Source organism: Salmo salar, chromosome 12, assembly GCF_965601325.2.
Source record: "Salmo salar chromosome 12, fSalSal1, whole genome shotgun sequence".
Lineage (NCBI taxonomy): Eukaryota > Metazoa > Chordata > Actinopteri > Salmoniformes > Salmonidae > Salmo > Salmo salar.
In genome coordinates this window covers 54,794,573-54,814,763 of record NC_138302.1, presented here as the reverse complement: position 1 = coordinate 54,814,763, position 20,191 = coordinate 54,794,573, and the positions used below count along the sequence as shown (strand labels likewise).

Here is a 20,191-nt window from a genome sequence, read left to right as displayed (position 1 = left end):
CTCGAACTGTTTGGGCGCAGACCTGGATAGTATGACAGATCTCTGCAGTAGATTGCAACTCCGCCCCCTTTGGCAGTTCTATCTCGACGGAAAATCTTGTAGTTGGGGATGGAAATTTCAGAATTTTTGGTGGCCTTCCTAAGCCAGGATTCAGACACGGCTCGGGCTTCAGAATAGATTCAGGGCATAATGTACAGACAAGGGTATTGTAGGATGTGGGGACAGTGGGGGTAAACCTAGGAATGTGTAACGATGGGAGAGCTTGCATCTCTGGAGACACCAGCTAAGTCAGATGAGGTCACCCTATGTGTGGGGTGTGTGACAAAAGAGCTTTCTAAGGCATGTTGAGCTGGACTAGGGGCTCTACAGTGACATAAAACAATAACTAACCGACACAGCAGAAGACAAAGCCATATTGACATTAGAGAGAGGCATGTGTAGCCGAGTGATCATAGGATCCAAGGAGCAGCAATATGTGAGTCCGGGAGCCGTTCGGTAGTCGCTACTATGCTAGGCAAGTGGGAGGCATGGCATTCAGAAAGCTAGCGTGCCGGGGCTAGCAGATGGGTCTTCGGTGACAACGCAACGGAAAGCCTGTTGAAACCACATCGGACGATTACGTCGGCAGACCAGTCGTGATGGATCGGCGGGGCTCCCTGTCGGCAATAAAGGGTCCAGGCAAATTGGCAAAAGAGGTATTGTAGCCCACGAATTAGTGGGTATACCTCTTCGGCTAGCCGGGAGATGGGCCTGGCTCGAGGCTAGCTCAAGGCTAACTGGTGCATTAGCCAGCGGTAGCCACACGATTGCAGCAAGCTAGCTGCGATGATCCGGTGTAATGGCCCAGAGCTTGCGGCAGGAATCCGGTGATGTGGTGGAGAAAAGCAGTCCGATATTGCGCTGTGCAGACTGGCAGGTATTGACCGAGCTATAACTGGCTGGTGACCGAGCTAAAGGTGAAGACGGTTAGCCGTGGCTAACAGTGACTACTAGCTAGTTAGCTGGTTAGCTTCTGATGAAGGTTCCAGTTATAACGTATAGAAATAGCAGATTCGTACCACATTGGGTGGGGCGGGTTGCAGGAAAGTATATTTAGATCGTGGGTGGAAAGTGAGATTAAAATATATTCAAAAAAACGATGAGACCAATTGTTTACATGGGAAAGACAAACACACGTCCGACTGCTACGCCATCTTGGATTCTTGGAATACTTCAATCTCACCAGGTCCAAAGATGGATATTTCTCTGTTATGTAGCCGTGAATGGCCTGCGATTAGACCCGCTTTCGAGAGTCCAAATCCTTCAGCGCTTCATTAACCATCACCATCGTACGTGGATGAAGAGGGTGTTTCCGTGCCACAGCAGGTGCTTTGCTAGATTCTAACAATGAAATTGACAAATGTATCAACCGTAATCTAACCAAATAGCCATAAAATTAGGCTACTCAAATTGGCTTAAACCGCACATGGTTTTACAAACCTGATTTATCTTTTCCCGACACTTTTTCATATTTATGGGCACGTCAGAAGATGAAGTTACTTCTTCGGCGGCTGCTGCTTTTTTTTAGGAGGCATGATCAAACGGTTAATCTCAAAGTTAGGCTATATAAAAATGTTAGTATAAAAACAGCAACTGCATTCTCAGCCTACACACGTTCAATGTTATGCACTTCAAGCAATACCGCCGCAACGCACAAGGTTTACATGAACAGGCACTGACATTTAGGTACCATGACATTTAGGTACCAGTTAGAGCATTCAAGGTAAACTGATCAGTCCGAGTAGTGTGAACTCGCTTCTTCTTCTCTCCTCCGTTCCTTCCTTCCTTCCATCCTTTCCTTTACTGCGTTTATCAGTTTAGCTTCACTGCTCTGGCATATTATTAAACATGACTCACCAAACATAAATTAAATATGAAAGTAGAAGATAAATATTTTTCTCATACAGACAAGTTAGTTTGGTTTTAAAAATCGAATTGTCGGCAATAATGATACAAAATAACATCTGTTAAAGACAGATAGCTTGAGAACTTAAAAATAATGACCGATAAATGATTCTGAATGTTCAGCCTCTTTGTCCTCTGCAACATGACATTAGCCCACAGTTGTCATATGAGACATGTGGTTTTCCTGTGAACAAGCACCACATCTACTTTTCTATTGAAACATTTATTCTTTGTCCCAGTCACAGCCACCATCTTCTGTGAAGTCAGACTAACAGTATGTATGTAGCTGTCTAAATAATGACCTTGTGCATCCCTGATATGGCTGGTCGTCTGTTTTTGCTCATCCTCCTTTTCGGTGAGTTATTTTTCCGTTCCAAGTTCCATCATCTGTTTGTGCTACAGGATATTCCATTCTTCTTTCCCCTCTTTTAGTCTTTTACTTTAGAAACTCTTAATATTTCAACATGTTATGGTTATAATAAGTGTGTCTTATTCCATTGATCATCCTATTAATTTATATTTCTCTGTCATTATTGTACATTTTGTTCAGATAAGAATGACCACTGCTTGATAACATGGCTGTGAATGCATTCCAGGCTATTCTGCTTCGCCAGCTTGTGTAAAGTGTTCCCATCTCATGTTTTCTTATTTTTCATAATGGCTAAAAGAGCATGATAATGACCCATTTTGTTATGTCTAGATACCTTCCAGTACATCAAAGCCAAAGGTCAGTATCATTATTATGAATTTAAAGCTGCATTATGGAACATTTTAGGATACCAGACAAAACAACGGGTTACCAAAATATTGAAATAGTGATTGAAATATTTTCAATAAAAACGTTATTTTGATGAATTCATCGGAGTCAACATGGGTCAGCATCCCCATGGAATGCTTTCGATACATTGTAAAATCCATGCCCCGACTGTTTGGTATACTCCGTGTAGTCCCGACACAAATCTAGGGTTTGTACCCAAGCCAGCTGGTGGATCATTCTAAATGTTCCGTTGTGACAGCTGGAGATGATCGGATTTCAATATTGAAACAATGTTGCAAATGTCGGAGACAGACAGCAAGGTTAATACAAATCTCCGCTGTTGAAAACCAAATGCTAGTCTAAAGTAAATGGGATATAATATCTAAATTCTTTTTACAGTGGAGATCAAGTTTATAAATTGCCTGGCTGGGCTGATGAGATAGTGGATTGAGCAGTCAAATGGAATAGTGAATAGACTTTTTTTTGTGTTTGCAAACGTTGTGCGCATCGCTCTCGTGCGGCAACGTTTACAAACACAAAAAATAGTTTACTCAGAACAATAATACGTCTTTAATGAAAGATGTGTCCTTAATCTTTTGTTTAAATGTTGGCAACCGTTTTACAAAAGCAAAATGCCCATCGAAGCCGAGGATTATTGTGTGATAACTCCCTCCTAAGGGCTGTTCCTGCCACAGGTTCTCATTGTTTATTGTTAAATAGACAACAGTGTCTTAATTGTTTTTCTCTTTCAAGCTCATATAATATTAAGTGGTACATTATCTGTATGAGTAGTTAAACATTGAAAATGAATTTATAATTAAATTAAAAAATACACTCCATCATCCCTCTGTCACAGATCTTCCTCAGCCCAGTCTGACAGTGATTCCTGCAGTCATCAAAGAGAGAGACTCAGTTCAGCTGAACTGTCAGACTCCTCCATCTGTCTCTGAGTGTTACTTCAAAATGGAAGGGCAAGTGGAATTCACCCTACCATCACCCTGTCAACAGACACTCACAGGAACACTACTGGTGAGGTGGACAGGTCAGAGTTCACCAGCTGAGGTCAAAATACAATGTCAGTACAGTGCTACAGGTTCACAGTTTAGATCCATGTTCAGTGAGCCTTCAACAGTCACAATTCAGGGTAAGAAGACTATTTGAATGGTTGTAAACAATGTACTGTTGTGCCATCATTACCATGTTCCTCTTGTGATATGTTATCATACTGTGTGTTGTTATAAACTATTACATGAAGCAATCAAGCAATATATCATATCTCCTTCATTTCCAATACTGTCGCTGCATAAAGTAATTGACTCAAGAACCTTAAGTGTGAAATAACTAGGAGCGATTAGGCTATCAGTAAATTTCTCAAAACTACTAAATGCTAAATTCCCCTTTTCTCACAGACCTTCCTCAGCTGACAGTGAGTTCTACAGTCATCAGAGAGAGAGAATCAGTTCAGCTGAGTTGTGAGACTCCTCCATCTCTCCATGTGTCTCACTGTTACTTCTACATAGAGGGGAGGAAGAATCTTCCAGACTCATCGTGCAAGCAGACAATAACAGGAACTGAGCTGCTGAAGAGGGCAGATCAAACATTTCCAGCTTTGGTCAAAGTGAATTGTTACTATGCTGTAGGGAAGTCTCACACATCTCCTTTAAGTAACCCTGTCTCAGTCACTGTTCGGGGTAAGTAGGGGGTTTAAACAATGATACACTTCACTGTTATACCATATTAATTATGCTCGTTCTGAAAATGAGATCTTCTGTCGTATTTCCTAAACGTCTTCATTTCACATAATGATAGGGTTCACTGTACTTTGTACAAACATAAATGCTGACATAGTTGAACATTTGATTAAAGGAGTATCCATACTATTAGTATGTATGGATTACCTGTAATGTTTTTTAAATGCAACTTTGAAAGAGACACTATTCTCCTGATCTCACAGACCCACCTCCTCCCAGGTTGACAGTGAGTCCTGAAGTCATCAGGGATACAGACACAGTTCAGCTGAGATGTCACACTTCTCAATCTACCTCTGTGTCTCAGTGTTACTTCTACATAGAGGAAAGACAACATCTCCAACAAACCACATCCTGTCAACAGTCACTCACAGGGACCAAGCTGCTTGAATGGGCAGGTCAACGTAGAACCACCAAGGTCAACATGAGATGTATCTACTATGCTGTAGAGATGTCTATCTACTCTCCTTACAGTGACCCTGTCTCAGTCACTCTCCTGGGTAAACGGGGTAGTTTATGTATTATTATACCCTGTGTTTTTCTATTCTGGTCCAAGATTAACACACCAGATTATTGTATATTATTTATATAATATACATTTTAAATACTGACTGAAGCAATAAGAGATGAAGTTATGCACTTTTGGATTTTGAGGGATTTTTTCATGCAATGTATTTTAGCAAACTGTTAAAAGTGGTTTACTTCTTTATTCTGATATTACAGACCTCCCTCCTCCCAGGCTGACAGTGAGTTCTACAGTCATCAGAGAGAGAGACTCAGTTCAGCTGAGCTGTCAGACTCCTCCATCTGTCTCTGTGTCTCAGTGTTACTTCTACACAGAGGGGAGAGATCCTAAACCCTCACCCTGTACGAGGTCACTCACAGGGGCTGAGCTGCTCTTGTGGGCAGGTGAACGTTTATCTGCTGAGATCAAACTGAGATGTTTTTACACAGTAGAGGCTCACTATCCATCGACGCACAGTCATCCTGCTCCTATCACTATTCTTGGTAAAATAGTATTATTATTATGAATACACTGATCTGATTGGCTCACTGTAATCAGATTGGAATACGTAATGTCATGCTAACATACAAACTATTTATTTCTTACTCTTTTAGTTATCTAGTACAGAAAGAGGTTTGTTTTCTCATGAACCTACAGTATGGACAGTTATTGATGTGTTCTCCTCACAGGTGAACTTCAGAAACCAGACATTAGTGTCAATGACGAATCTTCTCATGACATCACCATTATTTGTGTACTTCCTGAGTCTGTCAGTGATGGTCATAGCTGTAACCTGTACACTGGAGACCAGACTCAGGCCTACAAAGAGGCTTGGGTCAGGAGATTTAACACAGCATTATCCAAACTATTCTGTACCTTCACTGTTACTAAGAATGATCTGTTCAGGCATCTGCAGTTGGAGAGAGATGTGAGCTGTGACTATAGAGTGAACACAGGATCACCCTCTCTGTCTCCCCGCAGTGATAAATACATTATTATAGGTAAGATACTTCCATAAAACTACAGAAATATGTATTGTATGTACATTTTTTAAGTGCAGACTTATAAGTATGGGCAAAAACTGTCTTTTCAACAAAAAATAGTTTTCCTTCTGATGACATTAAATCAATGTGGAAAATGTATTGGATTTGCTGAAATAATTTGGGGAATGTTTGTCTTTTTTTCACCCAACTTGAACCTCAATCCAATGACATGGCTGAAATGTTGTTGATTTCTCTTTGAATTCACATTAGCTGTCAACTCAATCAAATGTAAATCAAAACTAGGTGTGGAACTGACGTCTGTGCCCATTGGACAAATGCTTAATTTATTGCTAACTTATTTTGAACAAATCAATTAATTTGAATTAATGTTTTTAAATCACAGTCCAAGTTAATTCAAAATAGTTAAACAAATCACAAGTCCATGTTATGTTTATGACCATCATGATTTGAACTTGCATTGTGAAAGACTGTAGGCTCTACAGTATATTTTTATATGCAGAATAGTGTGCCTTGTACTTCATTAAGTCGTTGTCCTCTCCCAACAGGTCAGAAACCAAATATTACAGTCAGTCTGAAAGAGAACTTCATCATCACCTGTTTAATTCCTGGCTCTGTCAGTAATGACACCACCTGTAACCTGTATGTTGGAGAGCAGAGTAAGCGTATTTTTAGAGCACACATCAGGAAGAAGAAACACACAGATTCCAATTGCTGCTTCTGTCAATTCTCTGTGGTTGAGAGTGATCTGATCAGACGTCTTCAGACAGTGAAACGTAAGGAGGTGAGCTGTGACTACAGAGTGAGCTCAGGACCAAACTCTCTCTCTCCACGCAGTGATGGGTACAGCTTTACAGGTGAGTCATTATCTATACATTAAGAATCTATCAGGGCTGCAGGTCTTCATGATCTGACTACCCTTTGATTTGTTTAATATGACTATATTAATTCTGACCCTCCCTCCCCCAATAACTCAATCACTCACTTTTGCTCGCTTCTTGGAGCATAGCACTTTGACATATGGATCTCCACACTGCCTTATTCTGGGCCAGATCCCAGGTTGATCTGGTATTGAGTCCCAGGTTGTGTAGTTTAAATTCTTTGTTGAACTGGTTCAGTGTTTAGATCGTATCTATGTGCTGTTATACTTCTGCTGTTAGATAACATGGTGACTTCATTCTAGGAAGCTGTCAACAACAATCAGCACCTTATCTGTCCTGAAAGACTTTATCACCTTATGAATTGGTCTTATCATCTCTATAATGAGGAGAAATATAATCTACCAGGACTAGAAGCAATCTGTCCGTAGTGATTTTTATAGTCTTACTTTGCCCACTTTGAAAAGACAAGTCATAAAGGAATTTAAAAAGGCCAACAACAACATGATAATCATTAATACGATCTTTAATAAAATGCTAATTTCATTAATATGTGTTATCTCAGTGGGTTTGACTCCAGGTCCTAGATCTACTTTGCCTCCCAGCACAACAGTGAGTCCTACAGAAGGTGTGTTGGGCCACTAAATTTCCATCTCTGCAAATAGTAATTATACAGTCGAGAGTTTAGATTACGGGCCTGTAAAATTAAGAGACGAACATTATGTAATACCTTATTCTTGTGTAATCATATTGCTTTCCACTAGTTTCAACTGTTACTTCTACTTTGACCCCAGACACCACAGTGACAGCAACTTCCAGTAAGTAGATCCACTAATTTTAACCTACATGTATATTTTTGTTCACATTAATTCACTAAAGCTCCATCCAACTTATGAATTGACCCATTCATTGCTGCTTGTAATTTCAGTCCAGATTTGTGTAATTTTAGTCCATCTGATTTGTAAGTAATGTGTAGTGTACTTCTCTCTTTCTGCTTATTGAATGACCTTAGATATGAAATTAATTTACATTTGTTCTTGTGTTATCTCTTCTCACCAGGTTTGACCTCTCCTTTGACCCCCAGCACGGCAGTGAACCCTACATCAGGTGTGTTAGTCATCTTTCTCTAGTTAGCATATAGGACCTAAACAAATAGACTAGATTTATTTTACCCAGGTTTTTCCTCTTAATTTCCCCTGATTAAAAAAAGAGGTTTATATCTCGTTAATTAAATCAACCCATTTAAATACCTTCATTTTTGTATAATCAGATCCAATGACTTTGCTTTGCACCAGGTTCAACTACTAGTTCTACTTTGACAACTGACACCCCAAAGTGGCCACATGATTTTAGTTTAGTGGCGTAATAAGTTGTGTTGTGTGTTAACTGTTATTAAACAGTCTCTCTCTTGCGTGTGCCCAGGAGGTCAAAGCTCCACAGAAAGCGTTCTGGTTAAGCATCCATCTCTAGCTGACTGTCTTTTCTCAGACAAATGAGACATTTCCAGGAAGGAAGTGGAGTTTCCAATAAAAAAGATTCTATATTATTCTCAGAAGATAAAACGTCGTCCCCCAACTCCCTTACCATGTAGGTCCATTGCTTGTTCAAGAGGTGTTGATATCTGATAGAGTTTTGGTTAATACATCCCATGCCTCAATAGTATTTGCCAGAGCTTTGTTTATCATGGCCACTGATCGCGCTATACGAACAATATCTTGAAAATGTGCTAACTATTTTTGAGGCAAGAGGATTGTAGGGGTAATCCACTAAGGATAAACTTTTTTACTGCTGTTAACGCCGCATAAATGATTATTTTCTGAACCAGTTGTAGTACATATGAAGAGTTTGAGAGTTCAACAAAAATAAAGGTGGATCATCACAGGGAAACACATTTTTGCAAGGAAATCTGAGATATGTGACCAGAACTGGGACACACAGGACATTCCAAAAACATTAGTGTTACAACAGCATTCATATGACATCTATCACATATTGTAGTAGGAGTCAGCTTCATCTTAAAACTTTTAAATGGGGTTGCATAACTTCTATGTCTAAGCTTATAATGTATAGTCTGGTGTGCTGGGTTTTTAGAGGTAACAAATACATTTTCCCAAATGGTATAGCAGTTCAGGTCGTGCCCCAATCCCTGCATTTCACGGTTCCATACTAGAGTGACACCCAATGTAGAGCAACCCCTATTACTAGCCTGTTCAACCTCTCTTTCGTGTCGTCTGAGATTCCCAAAGATTGGAAAGCAGCTGCGGTCATCCCCCTCTTCAAAGGGGGGACACTCTTGACCCAAACTTCTACAGACCTCTATCTATCCTACCCTGCCTCTCTAAAGTCTTCGAAAGCCAAGTCAACAAACAGATTACTGACCATTTCGAATCTCACCGCACCTTCTCCGCTATGCAATCTGGTTTCAGAGCTGGTCATGGGTGCACCTCATCCACGCTCAAGGTCCTAAACGATATCTTAACCGCCATCGATAAGAAACAATACTGTGCAGCCGTATTCATTGACCTGGACAAGGCTTTCGACTCTGTCAATCACCACATCCTCATCAGCAGACTCAACAGCCTTTGTTTCTCAAATGATTGCCTCGCCTGGTTCACCAACTACTTCTCTGATAGAGTTCCGTGTGTCAAATCGGAGAGCCTGTTGTCCGGGCCTCTGGCAGTCTCTATGGGGGTGCCACAGGGTTCAATTCTTGGGCCGACTCTCTGTATACATCAATGATGTTGCTCTTGCTGCTGGTGAGTCTCTGATCCACCTCTACGCAGATGACACGATTCTGTATACTTCTGGCCCTTCTTTGGACACTGTGTTAACTACCCTCCAGACGAGCTTCAATGCCATACAACTCTCCTTCCGTGGCCTCCGACTGCTCTTAAATACAAGTAAATCGCTGCCTGCACCTGCCCGTCCGTCCAGCATCATTACTCTGGACGGTTCTGACCTAGAATATGTGGACAACTACAAATACCTAGGTGTCTGGTTGGACTGTAAACTCTCCTTCCAGACTCACATCAAACATCTCCAATCCAAAATTAAATCTAGAATTGGCTTCCTATTTTGCAACAAAGCATCTTTCACTCATGCTGCCAAACATACCCTCGTAAAACGGACCATCCTACCAATCCTCGACTTCGGCGATGTCATTTACAAAATAGCCTCCAATACCGTACTCAATAAATTGGATGCAGTCTATCACAGTGCCATCTGTTTTGTCACCAAAGTCCCATATACTACCCACCACTGCGACCTGTACGCTGTCGTTGGCTGGCCGTCGCTTCATACTCGTCACAAACCCACTGGCTCCAGGTCATCTACAAGACCCTGCTAGGTAAAGTTCCCCCTTATCTCAGCTCGCTGGTCACCATAGCAGCACCCACCTGTAGCACGCGCTCCAGCAGGTATATCTCTCTGGTCACCCCCAAAGCCAATTCCTCCTAAACTGGAAACTAAAACTGGAAACACTTATCTCCCTCACTAGCTTTAAGCACCAGCTGTCAGAGCAGATTACTGCAGCTGTACATTGCCCATCTATAATTTTGCCCAAACAACTACCTCTTCCCCTACTGTATTTATTTATTTATTTATTTAGCTTCTTTGCACCCCATTATTTCTATTTCTACTTTGCACTTTCTTCCACTGCAAATCTACCATTCCAGTGTTTTACTTGCTATATTGTATTTACTTTGCCACCATGGCCTTTTTTGCCTATACCTCCCTTATCTCACCTCATTTGCTCACTTTGTATATAGACTTATTTTTCTACTTTAATATTGACTGTATATTTGTTCAACTCCATGTGTAACTCTGTGTTGTTGTATGTGTCAAACTGCTTGCTTTATCTTGGCCAGGTCGCAGTTGTAAATGAGAACTTGTTCTCAACTTGCCTACCTGGTTAAATAAAGATGAAATAAAAATAAAATTTAACAGACAGCAGGCAATCATAAGTGGCAGAGACCATTCTACAAATTAATGAAGGGAATATCCATGTAAGCATTATGTGGGATGTTAACGGGGCATCCCATGGTACACCATAAGCTTTTAAGGGTCTGGGTTTTAATAATACTATGCCAAATTATGAAATTGTGAACATTTCATCTTTCTACTGACTGAGTTGTGTTGTTCTCTATCAGAAATAATGAATACCTTTCTTCTTGTGTAGTCAGATAGAGAATTGACTTGTATAACTTTCCAGTAGTTTCGACTGTTACTTCTACTTTGACCACTGACGTCACAGTGAGACCAACTAGTAAGTATCCCTTACTTTGCAATTACATTTTTAGTTCACTCTAATTCACTAAAGCTCCAACAGGTTTACTCATAGATTTATTCATAGCTGCTTGTACGTTCACTTTATTTTGTTGTGCTTTTCTTAGATATGAATGGCCCCTGGAGGGGATGGCTGCCGTTATACGGGTTCCTAACCAATTCTGCCATTCTTGGTCTTTTTATTGCGTTGTTTGTAACTTGTTTGGTACATAATGTTTCTGCCACCGTCTCTTATGACCGAAAAGAGCTTCTGGACATCAGAACAGCGATTACTCAATGAATTGGAGGAGAAAGATTTACGTCTCTTCCCGGACCAGGCCCAAAGCCCCGTCATTCGCATGATTATGAGACGCCAATACAGGGGCCGCAGATCATAATGCTTGGTGAGAATTTGTCTGCAAGTGGATAATCCCGCTTTACCATCCGTGTCTTATGTTTCACTGAGTCATGGCTGAATGAGGACATGGAAAATAAACAGTTGGCTGTGTTTTCCGTGCATCGGCAAGACAGAACAATAACCCTCCGGTAAGACGAGGGGTGGTGGTCTGTGTCTGTTTGTCAATAACAGGTGGTGCGCGATCTCTAATATTAATAAGGAAGTCTAGAGGTTTTGCTTGCCTGAGGTAGAGTATCTCATGATAAGCTGCAGACCACATTATTTACCAAGAGAGACCATAAGCAAACAAGAGAATGCTCATCCAGAAGCGGCGCTCCTAGAGCTGGGGACTTTAATGCAGGAAATCTAAAATCCATTTGTCCTAATTTCTACCAGCATGTCAAACGTGCAACCAGAGGAAAAACAATTCTAGACCACCTTTACTCCACACACACAGAGACTCGTACAAATCTGTCCTTCACCCTCCATTTGGCTAAATTGACCATAATTCTATCCTCCTGATTCCTGCTAACAAGCAAAAATTCAAGCAAGACTTACCAATGACTCGATCATTACGGAAGTGGTCAGGTAACGCGCATGCTAAGCTACAGGACTGTTTTGCTAGCACAGATTGGAATATGTTTTGGGATTCATTCAATGGCATTGAGGAGTAAATCACATCAGTCACCGACTTCATCTGTACGTACATATGCCAACCAGAAGCCATGGAATACAGGCAACATCCCCACTGAGCAAAAAGCTAAAGCTGCCGCTTTCAAGGAGCGGGACACTAATCCGGATGCTTATAAGAAATCCCGCTATGCCCTCAGACAAACCATCAAACAGGCAAAGCATCAATACAGGGCTAAAATTGAATCCTACTACACTGGCTCTGATGCTCATCGGATGTGGCATTGCTTGCAAATGATTCCGGATTACAAAGGGAAACCCAGGCGTCAGCTGCCCAGTGACGAAAGCCTACCAGACGAGCTAAATGCCTTCTATACTTGCTTCGAGGCATGCAACACTGAACCATGCAGGAGAGCACCAGCTGTTCCAGACGACTATGAGATCACACTCTTCGTAGCCGATGTGAGTAAGACCTTTAAAAAGGTCAACATTCACAAGGCTGCAGGGCCAGACGGATTACCAGGACACGTACTGAGAGCATGCACTGACCAACTGGCATGTGTCTTCACTGACATTTTCAACCTCTCCCTGACCGAGTCTGTAATAACAACAAGCAGACCACCATAGTCCCTGTGTCCAAGAACACCAAGGTAACCTGCCTAAATGACTACTGGCCCGTAGCACTCACATCTGTAGCCATGAAGTGCTCTCAAAGGCTGGTCATGGCTCACATCAATACCATCATCCTAGAAACCCTAAACCCACTACAATTCACATACCACCCCAACATGTCCACAAATGACGCAATCGCTATTGGTCTCCACACTGCCTTTTATACCACCTGGACAAAAGGAACACCTACATGAGAATGCTGTTTGTTAACTTAAGCTCAGCGTTCAACACCATAGTTCCCCTTAAAGCTTATCACTAAGCTAAGGACCCAGGGCCTAAAATCCTCCCTCTGCAACTGGATCCTGGACATCTTGACAGACTGTCCCCAGGTGGTAAGAGTAGGTAACAACACATCTGCCTCGCTGATCCTCAACACAGGGGCCAGTCAAAGGTGTGTGTTGAGTCCCCTTGTGTACTCCCTGTTCACCCACAATTGCGTGGTCATGCACGTCTCCAACACCATCATTAAGTTTGTTGACAACACAATGGTGGTAGGCCTGACATTGATGAGACAGCCTACAGGGAGGAGGTCAGAGACCTGGCAGTGTGATGCCAAGACAACAAGCACTCCCTCAGCACGCCCCCATTCACATCGACTGGGCTGTAGTTGAGCGAGTTCGAGAGCTTCAACTTCCTTGGTGTCCACATCACTAAGAAACTATCATGCTCCAAACACACCAAGACAGTCATGAAGAAGGCATGGCAATGCCTATGCCCTCTCAGGAGACTGAAAAGATTTGGCATGGGTCCTCAGATCCTCAAAAAGTTATACAGCTGCACCATCGAGAGCATCCTGACTGATTGCATCACCGCATGGTATGGCAACTGCTCGGCATCCGACCGCAGAGGTTAGTGCGTACGGTCCAGTACATCACTGGGGACAAGCTTCCTGCCATCCAGAACATCTATACCAGGCGGGGTCAGAGGAAGGCCCTAAATATTGTCAAAGACTCCAGCCACCCATGTCATAAACTGTTCTCTCTGCTACCGCATGGCAAGTGGTACCGGATTGCCAAGTTTAGGTCCAAAAGGCTCCTTAACAGCTTCTACCCCCAAGCTATAAGACTGCTAAAGAGGTAATGAAATGGCTAAACAGACTATTTGCATTGACCTCCTTTTTTATTCTGCTGCTACTCGTTGTTTATTACCTTATTACGCATAGTCACTTTACACCTTCCTACATATACATATTACCTCCTGTAAATAGCCTCGTTATTTTATTGTTACTTTTTAAAACGTTTTTTTAATTTAATTTATTTAATTATTTATAAAAAAATAGCATATATTTTCTTACTTTAAAAAAAATGCATTGTTGAAAGTAAGTGTTTCATTGTAAGGTTGTATTGTAACACCTGTTATTTTATTTGATATGAAACAAATGTACATTTCTCATCTCTTCTCACCAGGTTTGACCTCTCCTTTGGCCCCCAGCACAGCAGTGAATCCTACATCAAGTGTGTTGGTCATCTTTAGTTAGTAAAACTGAAAATATTTTTGTTTATTGGTGTTTATTAAGTTGTGATGTGTGTTAACTGTTAACAGCTTCTTCCCCAAGCAATAAGACTGCTAAACAGTTAATCAAATGGCTAACCAGACTATTTGCATTGACCTCCTTTTTTACGCTGCTGCTGCTCACTGTTTATTACCTATGTATAGTCACTTTACACCTTCCTATATATACATATTACCTGAATTACCTCCTATATATAGCCTCGTTATTGTTATTTTATTGTGTTACTTTTTTAAATGTTTGTAAAAAAAAATTGTTTAGAATTTTTTTAGCAAATATTTTCTTCTTAAAAAAAACTGCATTGTAACTGCAGTGTTTCATGGTAAGGTTGTATTGTAACACCTGTTTTATTCGGCGCATGTGACAAAAAACATTTTATTTTATTTGAAACAAATTTACACTTCTCTTCTCATCTCTTCTCACCAGGTTTGACCTCTCCTTTGGCCCCCAGCACAGCAGTGAATCCTACATCAGGTGTGTTGGTCATCTTTAGTTAGTAAAACTGAAAAAGATTGACTTATTGACTTCTAACCCAGGTCTTTGTATTATTTTTTCATCACAAATGTGCCTAATTACTAGAAAAGAGGTTGATATTGGATTGATTAAATCATCCCATTAACCTCTTGAGGATACCCTAGGATAGGGGGCGCCACAGCGCATTTTGAAAAAAAATCGTTCCCATTAAGATACCTTATTGTATAACCAGATCCAATGACTTTGCTTTGCACCAGATTTGACTGTTAGTCCTACTTTGACAACTGACACCCCAAAGAGTCCAACTGAAAGTGAGTCTGGCCACACGATTTCTGTTTATTGGTGTTGACTAAGTTGTGATGTGTGTTAAGTGTTAACAAACTGTCTCTATCTTGTATGTGCACAGGAGGTCAAAGCTCCACAGACAGCGTTGTGAATTCAAACAGTCCAAAAATAGTTTTGTGTAAGTATCCTTATTTAGTAATCCCACAGCAAAAATGTACTTTTCTTTTCCTGCTAGAACTGACTTTGCTGATAACTACTTTGTTGAGGGAAAATGTACTTGTTGTGATTGTGATATGTTGTTGCCTCACCAAGCTATCTTAAGAGGAATGCACTAATGTAAGTCACTCTGGATAAGAACCTCTGCTAAATAACGTGTCGTAGAAATTTCCATCAGTGACACCTGAAGTCAATATTAAATTAATCATTCTTTATTATCAACAAGCTGGAGAGGTTCCAACAAACTTAATGTACCATAGTAAACGTCGGTCGGGAGCTCCGCCGGAGAAGTCCCATTAGTTGTCTTATATACTGCTTAAACAGACAAGTTATATTTGCAAGATTTAGCTTATTCATTATTCATAATTAATTCATCATTAACGTTTGGTTCATGCATGTGACCAACCAATACCTCACGAGGCTTCTTCTCTTCAAGCTGAGACTTTGAAACTAAGACACCCCTTCCGGTTTTCCAAACAATGTTCTTGGCGCACTGCCAAATTGCTTATACTGATAGTGAAGCTTCCTCCCAGTCACGATCAATTAGTCAGTTGCATGAACCCAGTCTAATTGGTTATTAGAAAAGCACAAACATAACATATTCCTTCACAAACTCAAATGTAAAATGTTTAGCTAACTAGCTGACTTTTCTCACATATATGAAAACAGAAACGTTTACCAAGACTAATAATAATGTGGTTTTCTAACACCTGTCTACCATTGAAGTATTTACATTTAGATTAAGAGCTAATGAACTCTTCTGATGACATCATGTCACCAAACAGCGGTGCAATTATGGCAGACAGCAGTGTGTATGGCTTCTGGAGTGGGCGTGTTCCTGATGGGATTGACAGCTGTCTATCTCTGCAGGAGGACCAGTGAGTACTTCTGATTTTGTATAACAAATAATTTGCAAACATTTTCCTTCTCATATTAATGTTAGTGCCTTTGACATGGGTTAATCTTTCAACTCCTTTTGATCATATTGTATAGGTTAGACTATATTCAATATAATTCATTTAGCCTCATTTGTTTTTCAGAGAAAACCAATTCTCAGAGGTAAGAATTCCCTTGTGAATATGATGCAGATTGTATCAACCTTTAGTTCTGTATTGTCCATGATGAGATGTTCTTACCACAACCTTCTTATACTTTTATGTTGTACAGACCTACAACCAGACAGGATGATCACAGCCAATGTATGTTCCAAAACTAAATACATCAAACACTGCACACACTACTAACACAACTACACACATGCATGTACAAACACAAATTCTAATTTAATTTTTATTTATTTTCTGTTGTAGGTGATTTGGTGATGGGAGCTATGAGCAGTGCAGACATGTTGGATTCAAGGGATGCTGGGATCTATTCTCTCATCACTTATGTACCGTCCACGTTTTTGCCCTCAGGTGAGTTTGTAACAGAATGTCTTCTATACCCGTCTTCCTGACCTGGATGTGAATTTGGGACCCTCAGCACAATAACACTTAATCACTCAATGCCAACCATACTGACTTACATTTTTCAGTCAGAGCATCTTGAAAGCGTGAGAACAGAGCTGTAAGTCTCCAGGGTGGTTTGAGTTAGGAGGAGAAGTGTGAAGTCACATCAAGCCCTGTTATTTTCACTTCTTCTGACCCCCCCCCCCCCCCCCCCCCACACACACACACACACACACACACAGAGACACACAACCTCTTACTTTGTCTCTCTCTGTGAGATGCAGTTCCTGTGCAGGTATCTGCAAATGAAGATGTAAGTACAGCAAAAATAATAGCCTTGGATATAGATACATACTTGTTTTCGTACGGACAGGCAGACAGTCTGAGGGACAATAAGGACCTTTCTCTCTCTTTCCTCCAGGCTGATTCAGAGAATGCAGGGGTCTACAACCTGATCACTTCTGTACCATCCACATCTATACCATTAGGTTTGTCTATTTAACTATTTCCCACTGATTCATAACATGTAGGGCTTTCTATAGGACTCAAAGTTGTTTAGGCTTGGATGTTGGTCTGAGGTAGTCATATCAGTAAGCATGTATGTATATAAGTTATACATAAGATAATGTGTTAGAGCATGAGAATAGAGCTGTACGTCTACAGGATGGTTTGAGTCAGGAGGAGAAGTGTGAAGGGACATTAAGCACAGCAAAGTGACACGCAGAACCACACCCACACTGACACGTGCACACCCACGCACACACACACACACACACAAACACTCACTCAGGCTCCTTCTGTGTTGTACAGGTCCTTTTGAAGAAAATGGAAAGTCATCTGAAAACGACAATGTAAGTTAGAATCACCCACTGTGTTTGGTGATTGTGATCGACTCTCAGTTTCAGATTGATGTTACATCCTTTTAAATGACATTACATTTACAGTACTGTAGAATTAAAGGACTGAAGTTAAACTGTCTGTTTCTTTTCTCTAGTCTGATACGTACCACGTATACAGCTCAATCCCCGACAGACCAGCAACCTCAGCCCAGCCTGATGGGTTGTACAGTCTTCTGCAGACACACTGAAACTACACCACTGGCTCTCTGTATGTCTCACAGAAATACTCTTTCTTTCAGGATGTCCTTTATTTATCACACATCATGTTACTGTAAATAAGTATCTAATACATCTACCGCAGTGCCGTTTCTATCTATAAGCGACATACAGTAAGCAGCCGCTAGAGGCCCCTCCCCCCTCCAAAGAAATCGTAGGATAGTAGAATACACAACGTGCAGTTTAGAAATGTGGTTCTGCATCAGAAGTTTTTCTCTTGTTATGTCAGTCACTGACAGTCACTCAATTATCCCATGTCAGCTAAGATTTTATAGATTGCTAAGCAAGTTAGTCTCGCCAGCTATCTAAGCCATGTAGTAATGGCCGAATTACTACCCAGGGGCCCCCAATGATTTTGTTAGTCACTCTCACTCGGATATCAAATGAACATGGCATAAGTCATGGCCAAATGTGTAGAATTGCAGTAAATTATCTTTAAACCCAAATTGTATTATTTCAACGACAATGACATAATGTGTTGAATTGCAGGAAATTAGCTTCATAACTGCAAAGTTCTCTCCGCCCCATGGCGAAATGTGTAGAATTGCAGGACATTAACTTTAAACCTCCAAATGTTTCTCTCCGCCGCCATGAGCGGGGCCACTAAAATATTTTGTCCGCGAGGTGGGCAAATCTCGCTTAGGGCCCCCAAAATGCTTGGAACTGCCTTAATTTACTGTAATACACATTGACAAATGGCATGTGTTACATGCCTATCCATAATATCTGTTCATGTGTTAGTATTTTTTGGGGGGGATTTTGGAGGGGTCCGGGGCATAATACAAATTTTAAGTAAATGCCCAAGTAAATATATACTGTATTTATATATATTCTGTCATCTGTGTGATACCTCCTTCCATAACGGTTTGATACAATTTACAAAATAAAATATATTGGTGATCAAAATCGATAGATACAGACAATTTCAAAATCAATAAATATATAACATATTCACACATAATTAAAAAAGACAGGTAACTAGGAAATAAAGTTAAATTAATTGAAATTAAGTCATTAAGATCCGAAGTGGTACTGCTAAGACATTTTTTGGGGTCAAATTCATCTTGCGTTGAAATATGCTTATAATATAAGCCAGATGCACCCCAAAAAACTGGGGAAAAAGTCTAATGTTAATTTAACAATTTTTGCGGCAAAAGTTATCAAACCCCAAAAGCCCGATCTTATAACAAAAGTATTGATATTGATATTGCCCACATACTTTTTTGTATAAGCTACAAAATATAACATTTGGTTTTAAAAATGTTTACATTGTTGGCAACATCAGATCATCAAAACTGAAAAATATAGATTTCCTAAATGCTTTTCAAATCTCCCAATTCCTCCATGTTTACTTGTTATTTTCCAGGTTCCCAGTTTAATTTCAACTTACTCAGCACCTCAGTCGCTCCTTCAATGTACAGTGTTGTAGACACATTCTAGCCTTTTAGTCCAGTGACTGCGGAGTGGTTAAGATGTAAATGGTGTGAGAACACAACTTCATTACATTGTTTTCCAGTTAACATGAGCTTACATTCTGTTTCGATGCACACTTGAGCCCAGCGGTCAGGATAGTCGATTATTCTATGGGGGATGGCTTTGTTTGTTGAAAAAGGGGTGGCTCCCCCCTCACCTCCCATATACACTGTACAACCTGTACATAGATCTTATTATTGTGTTATTGACTGTACGTTTGTTTATGTGTAACTCTGTGTTTTTGATTTTGTCGCACTGCTTTGCTTTATCTTGGCCAGGTCGCAGTTGTAAATGAGAACTTGTTCTCAACTGGCCTACCTTGTTAAATAAAGGTGAAATAAAATAAAATAAAAAATAAATCCCTATTCTATAAGAGATTTAAGGTACAGTAAATACAAATCCTATGTTTTTTGCTCCGTTTGAAATGCTCTCTTCTGTAAAACAATAAAGTAAGCAGAATAAATAGACTTCAACCATTCCCTCGTCTTTGTTAGTATTTTACATGATTTGATTTTGATCTTGATTATTCAAGAAAATGCAGAAAATATGTACTGTTGTCTATGTCACCTTTTTCTGGCCATTTCTGTACATAAAAACTGAAAATTAGATTTAAATAAGTATTCAGACCCATTACTCAGTACTTTGCTGAAGCACCTTTGGCAGAAATTACAGCCTCAAATCCTCTTGGGTATGATGCTACAAGCTTGGCACACCTGTATTTGGGGAGTTTCTCCCATTCTTTTCTGACCCTCTCAAGTTCTGTTAGGCTAGATGTGGAGCGTCGCTGCACAGCTATTTTCAGACCTCTCCAGAGATATTTGACCGGGATCAAGTCCGGATTCTGTCTGGGCCACTCAAGGACATTCAGAGACTTG

At 40.5% G+C, this 20,191-nt stretch overlaps 1 protein-coding gene and 1 pseudogene across 2 annotated transcripts; one reads left to right on the top strand and one right to left on the bottom strand.

The window, feature by feature from the left end:
• Positions 1–2,682, bottom strand: part of LOC145859582 (protein B4-like) — a 29,019-nt pseudogene extending 26,337 nt beyond the window's left edge.
• On the top strand, positions 2,193–19,783 carry LOC106565145 (uncharacterized). Of its 2 annotated transcripts, XM_082959086.1 has the most exons (21): positions 2,193–2,671; positions 3,558–3,845; positions 4,111–4,392; positions 4,656–4,949; positions 5,173–5,457; positions 5,644–5,955; positions 6,504–6,812; positions 7,399–7,461; positions 7,598–7,651; positions 7,893–7,940; positions 11,044–11,097; positions 14,202–14,779; positions 15,037–15,090; positions 15,186–15,242; positions 16,066–16,158; positions 16,321–16,339; positions 16,448–16,479; positions 16,591–17,041; positions 17,150–17,216; positions 17,539–17,579; positions 17,723–19,783. In XM_082959086.1, the coding sequence occupies exons 2-12, from the start codon at positions 3,665–3,667 to the stop codon at positions 14,270–14,272; spliced, it is 1,953 nt and encodes a 650-aa protein (XP_082815212.1). In that variant the 5' UTR covers positions 2,193–2,671; positions 3,558–3,664; the 3' UTR covers positions 14,273–14,779; positions 15,037–15,090; positions 15,186–15,242; positions 16,066–16,158; positions 16,321–16,339; positions 16,448–16,479; positions 16,591–17,041; positions 17,150–17,216; positions 17,539–17,579; positions 17,723–19,783. The 2 variants fall into 2 exon arrangements, with proteins under 2 accessions (XP_082815212.1, XP_082815211.1); XM_082959085.1 differs by having other exon boundaries at positions 16,591–17,216.
• Positions 19,784–20,191: the final 408 nt, after the last annotated feature.

Bases quoted from the DNA above. Each gene is read 5' to 3' on its own strand.
- LOC106565145 (XM_082959086.1), top strand. From the start codon at position 3,665: ATGGAAGGGCAAGTGGAATTCACCCTACCATCACCCTGTCAACAGACA. The intron at 4,950-5,172 runs GTAAACGGGGTA...CTGATATTACAG, and splicing joins TGTCTCAGTCACTCTCCTGG to ACCTCCCTCCTCCCAGGCTG. The intron at 7,462-7,597 runs GTGTGTTGGGCC...GCTTTCCACTAG, and splicing joins AACAGTGAGTCCTACAGAAG to TTTCAACTGTTACTTCTACT.